Genomic DNA, 7161 nt, shown 5'->3' with positions numbered 1-7161 from the left:
GCTGAAGTACAGTGGTGTGATCTCAGCTCACTGCAACCTCTACCTCCTGCGTTCAAGCTAGTCTTCTGCCTCAGCCTCCTGAGTACCTGGGACTACAGGCGTGCACCAGCACACCAGGGTAATTTTTGTAGTTTTAGTAGAGACGGAGTTTCGCCATGTTGGCCAGGCTGGTCTCAAACTCCTGACCTCAGGTAATCCCCCACCTCGGCCTCCCAAAGTGCTGGGATTACAGGCATGAGCCACCGCGCCCAGCCCTTGTGTCGATCTTCTATCTCATCCTGTGACTAAGAATGCCTAGCCTCCTGAGAATGCAGCCCAGTAGGTCTAAGCCTCTTTTTACCCAGCCCCTATTTAAGATGGAGTTGCTCTGGTTCAAAAGCCTCTGATAGTATCTTCTTATACTGTGCAGGCTGGTCTTGAGCTCCCGTCTTCAAGGGATCCTCTTGCCTCAGCCTTCCAAAGTGGTGGGATTACAGGTGAGAGTCACCATACCTGGCCCTTTCCCTTATCTCTAATTTCTGGCAACCACTAAACTAGTCTATCCTCTGTGTCTATACTTATGTTATTAATATTTCACAAATGTTAAATAAATGCAATAATACAATAGGTAACTTTTTATGATTGACTTTTCTTCAGTCAGCATAAGTCCCTTGAAATCTATCCAAGGGAATTATGTATATTGCATGTATTAATAGTTTATTTTTTTCTTTTGTTGAGTAGCATTCCACGGTATGGATGTAGCATAGTTGGTTTAACCATTCACATGATGAAAGACATTTGGGTTGTTTCAAGTTTTCAGTTATAACAAATAAAGCTACAATGAACATTTGTGCACAGGTTTTTGTATGAACAGAGCATAAGTTTTCATTTCTTTTTTTTTTTTTTTGAGACGGAGCCTTGCTCTGTCGCCCAGGCTGGAGTGCAGTGGTGCGATCTTGGCTCACTGCGGCCTCTGCCTCCCAGGTTCATGCCATTCTCCTGCCTCAGCCTCCTGAGTAGCTGGGACTACAGGCGCCCACCACCACACCTGACTAATTTTTGTATTTTTAGTAGAGACGGGGTTTCACCATATTGATGAGGCTGGTCTCAAACTCCGGACCTTGTGATCTGCCCGCCTCGGCCCCCCAAAGTGCTGGGATTACAGGCGTGAGCCACTGCGCCCAGTCAAGTTTTCATTTCTGTTGGATAAACGCCCAAGAGTGCAATGGCTGGGTCATATGGTAAGCACATGTTTAGTTTTAAAAGAAACTATCAAACTTTTTCAGAGTGGCTGTACAATTTTACATTCCTACCGGTAATATGGATCCAGTTTCTATACCGCCTAAGCGTTTGGTGTATCACTACTTTTCATCTTAGCATTCTGGTAAGCAGGTAGTAATATCTGATTTTGGTTTTAATTTGAATTTCCCTGGTGGCTAATGATGTTGAACATCTTTTCATGTGCGTTCTTGCCTCTGTATATCCTGTTCAATGAAATGTCTATTCATGTCTTTTTCCTATTTTCTAATTGGATTTTTTTAACCTGTTGAGTGTTCAGAGATCTTCAAATATTCAAATCTTCAAATGAAGAGAAGGCCTTTATCTGATATGTGGTTTGGAAATACTTTCTTCCACTCTAGCTTGTTTTTTCGTCCTCTTCAAAAGGTCTTTCACAGGGCAAAGGTTTTAAATTTCTTTTCTGCAGGGCACGGTGACTCCCACCTGTAATCCCAGCACTCTCTGAGGCCTAGGTGGATGGATCACCTGAGGTCAGGAATTTGAGACCAGCCTGGTCAACATGGTGAAACCCTGTCTCTACCAAAAATACAAAAATTAGCCAGGTGTGGTGGTGCACGCCTGTAGTCCCAGCTACTCGGGAGGCTGAGGCAGGAGAATGGCTTGAACCCGGGAGGCAGAGGTTGCAGTCAGCTGAGATCTGCCAAGGCACTCCAGCGTGGGCGACAGAGCAAGACTGCGTCTCAGTAAATAAATAAATAAATAAATAAAAGGCCGAGCACAGTGGCTCATGCTTGTAATCCCTGCACTTTGGGAGGCCAAGGCAGATGGATCGCTCGAGGTCACGAGATCGAGACCAGCCTGGCCGACGTAGTGAAACCCCGTCTCTACTAAAAATACAAAAATTAGGGCAGGGTGTGGGGGCTCATGCCTGTAATCTCAGCACTTTGGGAGGCCGAGGCGGGTGGATCACGAGGTCAAGAGTTTGAGACCAACCTGGCCAACATGGTGAAACCCCGTCTCTACTGAAAATACAAAAATTAGCCGGGTGTGGTGGTGGGCGCCTGTAATCCCAGCTGCTCAGGAGTCTGGGGCAGCAGATTCGCTTGAACCCGGGAGGCGGAGGTTGCAGTGAGCCGAGATCGCACCACTGCACTCCAGCCTGGCAACAGAGTCAGACTCCGTCTCAAAAAAAAAAAAAAAAAAAAAAAAAGCTGGGCGTGGTGGCGGGCGCCTGTAGTCCCAGCTACTCGGAGGCTGAGTCACCAGAATCGCTTGAACCCGGATGGCGGAGTTTGCACTGAACCGACATCGTGCTACTGCGCTCCAGCCTGGGCGACAGAGCGAGGCTCGGTCTCAAAAAGAAACAAAACAAAACAAAACAAAACAAAACAAAAAAACAGGAGAATAATGAAATTTTACTTATTTTATTTTATTTTATTTTATTTATTTTTTAGAGACCGAGTCTCGCTCTGTCACCCAGGCCGGAGTGCCCTGGCGCAATCTCGACTCACTGCAACCTCTGCTTCCCGGGTTCAAGCGATTCTCCTGCCTTAGCCTCCCGAGTAGCTGGGACTAAAGGCGCCTGCAACCACGCCCGGCTAATTTTTGTATTTTTAGTAGAGACGGGGTTTCAGCATGTTGCCCAGGCTGATCTCGAATTCCTGAGCTCAAGTGATCCTCCTGCCGCCGCTTCCCAATGTGCTGGGATTACGGGCGTGAGCCACCATGCTAGGCCAAAAGTTTTAAATTTCAGTACGTTCCAATTTATCAACTGTTTCCTTTTATAGATTTGTCTTTTGGTGTCGTCTAAAAACTATTTGCCTGGCCCTAGGTCCTGAGAATTTTTAACTCTTTTTCCCCCCATCAGTGATTTATTGTTTTATATTTAAATCTATGATTCATTGTGAGTGAATTTTGTATAAGGTGTGAGGTTTAGGTTGAGGTTCTTTGGGTCTATATTTGTCCAATTTACCCAGCATCGTTTGTTGAAAAGGCTCCTGATTCCATTTTTGTACCTTTCCCCTTCGAGCAGTGGGAATGTTTTTTTGAAAAAGTATGTCAGTGATGATGTGATGCCTTGTGCAAAATCTGTATTGGCATCTCACAACGTAAGACTTGGCTCTATTCCAACGGCATTTTCTACCACTCGATGTCCACCGTAATACTTGGCTCTCAGGGAATCACTGGGCTGGCTCGCTCACTTCATGGAGGTCTATTCTATTATCACTTCCTCAGAGATTTCTCTGGCCTTTTCTTCACAGCACTTACATAACGAGATCTATTACATATTAATTTGCTTATCTGTTTCTTGTTTTCCTATACTCCTATCCCTCCCAGAAGCTCTAAGAAAGCATACTTTTGTATCCCTAGGGCCTAGAATAATGCGTCCACATAGTAGGTGTAGGTACTCAATAAAATCTTTTGCTTGACAGGTTAGAAAAGGTGAATAAACAAAGCGGGAGCGAAAAGTTTACTTCTAGGTCAGGCGCTTTTTGGACGTCATGCAAAGTGAGAGCGCCACCTCTCGGGAAGCCAATTTGCTCGCGAACAAAGGAAGTGAGTCAGAGAACCCGGGGGTGGAGGGAAGAAAGCAAGTAGCTAACCGGAAAGATCTGAAAAAGCTAGCGCCGGAAGTTAAACGCAGAAAGTTGTTCCCTAGAATGACTGCCTACTCCCAAGAGGAAGCGTGGGCGAGCGGTGTTCTGCAAAATGGGCTCTCCGGCAGCGGATCTGCGCAGAAGCGTTCCGTGCGTGCAAGTGCAGCGAACCACGTGGGTCCCTGGCGCGTTTCGGGTTCCGGCGGCTGCAGCCGGAGTTCAATCCTAAGCAGCTGGAAGGGTAAGAGGTGTTCGGGATCCTGAGAGGGAAAGGAAAGGAGTGTAGTCGCGGGAGAGGGTTAGGTGAGGGGTTAGTGAAGAGGTGAGTTCAGCTCTAAGGGGCGGCGAGGAGGATCGGATGGGAGGAGGGGCAGGGAGCCCCTGTGGACAAGTGCAGACCGGTCGGCGCACGTCCCATGCCACGTGGAGTAGCCTTTGTCGGTGGCCGCCTTTCTCGTCAGGCGGCGACGACAGGGCTATGCCTTATTTGTCTCTGTCGAGAGCAGTGCCGGGAACGGAGTTGGCGTTCTATAAGGCCTTGCTGAATAAATGACGGGCGTGTGTGTCATTCATTCAGCAAGGACTGAGTGCTTACTGTTGTGTCACCGGGATCGATGTGGAGGGACATTTTTAGGGTCTATTTCTGGCGCTTTAGTCCTGTTTTCTCCAGGACAATATTCTTGCCCCGCACCCCATCGGGCGATTCTCCGCAGTCTTTGGGCTTTGTCTCTTTTTTTTTGGAAGTTGCAGAGTGATGATAAATGATTTTCTTTGCTCTTATTGACTGCTAGGCCCTGTGGCTAGGTACCATAGACCCACACAGGAGTAAATCAGCTTGGTATGCAGGCCAGAGACCGGTGGGGAGGCAGACATACAAACAGAAAATTGGGCTACAGTGCTAAGATGCTGTAAGAAGAGGTTAACTAAAGGACAGGAAGGTGGGGCCAATAGGTGGAGCTGCTGTCTACATCAGAGATTGTCTTTCAAGGCGAGGGGCCTCCCATCTCAAGATGTGATACAGGGTAGGTCATGAGCCAGTCTTCTGTAAAATGAGGGATCTGGACAGAATAGGTGCTCTCTAGGCTTCCTTTCAGTATGATGTCCCGTATCAGGTATTCCTAATGTATGTAGCTCTCCCACACCCCACCCTTTATTGGTTAGTCAAAATATTCTTTGCATTGTAAAGTGTAGCATACATTACAAGAATGGATTAATGGGTTGGGAATGCTGGGTTTTGGCCTTCATTCTGGTGCTCTGGTCCTGTTTCCTCATTTGTAAAATGAAGGGGGTTGTAAAGATATATTCTCTAAAACCCCTAATGCTATGGATGTGGCATTAAGTCAAACTATTATTTCTTACTGCTTTGTACCAGACATCACTTTCACATTAGTAAAACTTTTTATCAGTGTAGTTTCTCCCAAGCTTGATTATTGAGAAAGATAGTTTTTACCTCCTGTATCCTAGTTCCACCACAGTGTTTGGTACACAGTAGATGCTTAAAAGAAGCTTATTACATCAAATGGTGGCCAGGCACGGGGCTCATGCCTGTAATCCCAGCACTTTGTGGGGCCGAGGCTGGTGGATTACTTGAGGTCAGAAGTTGAAGACCAGCCTGGCCAACGTAGTGAAACCCCATCTCTACTAAAAAAAAAAAAATACAAAAATTAGCTGGGCGTGGTGGCACGCGCCTGTAGTCCCAGCTATTCAGGAGGTTGAGGTGGGAGAATAGCTTGCCTGGGAAGTGGAGGTTGCAGTGAGCCAAGGGCGCGCCACTGCATTCCATCCTGGGTGACAGAGCAAGACCCCATACCAAAAAAAAAAGGGGGGGGGGCTGGGCACGGTGGCTCATGGCTGTAATCCCAGCACTTTGGTAGGCTGAGGTGGGTGGATCACTTGAGGACAGGAGTTCGAGACCAGCCTGGGCAACATGGCGAAACCCCATCTCTAAAAAAACCACAAAAACCAAAACCAAAATAAAATAAATCAAATGGGATAGAAATTATAGTCTTTGCTTTTGGATCCTTTCCCACATTGACATATTAGTTCATAGATGAGGGGACTGGGGAGGAATTGGGTTTTTACCAGAGAGAGGCTTGCAGCTGACCTGACAGATTTAAACCAGCTTTATGGGATAATCCGCTTGAGAAGGATGACGATGTAGGCAAGTGATTCAGCGCAGTTTCATTCCTCTACCTGCCTATCCCCAGGACCATGGCCAACTGTGAGCGTACCTTCATCGCGATCAAACCAGATGGGGTCCAGCGGGGTCTTGTCGGAGAGATTATCAAGCGTTTTGAGCAGAAAGGATTCCGCCTTGTTGGTCTGAAATTCATGCAAGTAAGTGGACTTCATTGTTCCCATTTTGATTCCTTCATAGTATAGAAGAACACTGATTAACCTGTTTCTCCCCGGCTTTCTTGTTTAAACTTCTTCATGGTAGAGTGGACGCAAGTGTCTTGAGATCTGGAAACACCTCAGTGCCCTAGCGTTTGGCTACATCTTGGAACAAACCTAGTTATTTAGGATTTTCCAAAATAGTCTCTGTAATATGAGGTGCATTGCTATGGGAAAAGCAGTGCAGAGTTTCACATATGACTGCATCTCTGTAATTTGTGACTCAGCTGAGCATGTTTGAGTTCTTGGTCTTGAGCTTCCTGAGCACATAATTTTAGAGAGATTTTTTCCCCCTTTGAGACAGGTTGTTTTTTTAGCAAGAAAATCTTCTATCATCAATTACTAGACACTCATCAATGCTTATTGTCTAGCATTTATCAGGTACCATAGGAGCTTGTGGAGGAAAACTATGGTTTTGGTTTTGGGAAGGTTCTCCTGAAATAGCAGAGAGCAGATGTACCTGCAAGCTACTTACAAAGCAATCTTCTGAATAATACAAGGGATTCATTGACCAGTAACCCCTCTTTAAACACATTCTAGAGATAAGAATTCAAATTCTTGGCTGGGCAAGGCTCAGTGGCTCATGCCTGTAATCCCAGCACTTTGGGAAGCCAAGGTGGGCTGGTCACTGGAGGTCAGGAGTTCAAGACCAGCCTGGCCAACATGGCGAAACCCCATCTCTACTAAAAATATAAAAATTAGCCAGGCTTGGTGGCATGCGCCTGTAATCCCAGCTTCTCGGGAGACTGAGACAGGAGAATTGCTTGAACTGGGGAGGTGGAGGTTGCAGTGACTGAGATCGCATCATTGCACTCCAGGCTGTGCAACAAGAGCGAAACCCCATCTCCAAAAAAAAAAAAGAATTGCTTTTGAACCCAGGAGGTGGAGGTTTCAGTGAGCCGAGATTGCACCACACCGCAGCCTGGGCAACAGGGAGACTCTGTCTCAAAAA

The 7161-nt window shown here is 46.6% G+C and overlaps 1 protein-coding gene across 2 annotated transcripts in view; it reads left to right on the top strand.

The window, feature by feature from the left end:
• The first annotated feature begins 3910 nt into the window (after positions 1-3910).
• Positions 3911-7161, top strand: part of NME1 (NME/NM23 nucleoside diphosphate kinase 1) — an 8902-nt gene continuing 5651 nt past the window's right edge. Inside the window, exons 1-2 of one of the 2 annotated variants that reach the window (XM_017853955.1) lie at positions 3911-4056; positions 6023-6152. In XM_017853955.1, the coding sequence (XP_017709444.1) occupies positions 6027-6152 (126 nt within the window). In that variant the 5' untranslated portion in view covers positions 3911-4056; positions 6023-6026. Of the gene's footprint in view, positions 4057-4210; positions 4838-6022; positions 6153-7161 lie in introns of those variants that run through there. The other variant, XM_017853954.1, reaches the window with a different exon arrangement.

Source organism: Rhinopithecus bieti, unplaced genomic scaffold (genome assembly GCF_001698545.2).
Source record: "Rhinopithecus bieti isolate Rb0 unplaced genomic scaffold, ASM169854v2 scaffold_35856, whole genome shotgun sequence".
NCBI lineage: Eukaryota > Metazoa > Chordata > Mammalia > Primates > Cercopithecidae > Rhinopithecus > Rhinopithecus bieti.
This window is presented reverse-complemented; position numbering and strand designations above follow the sequence as displayed.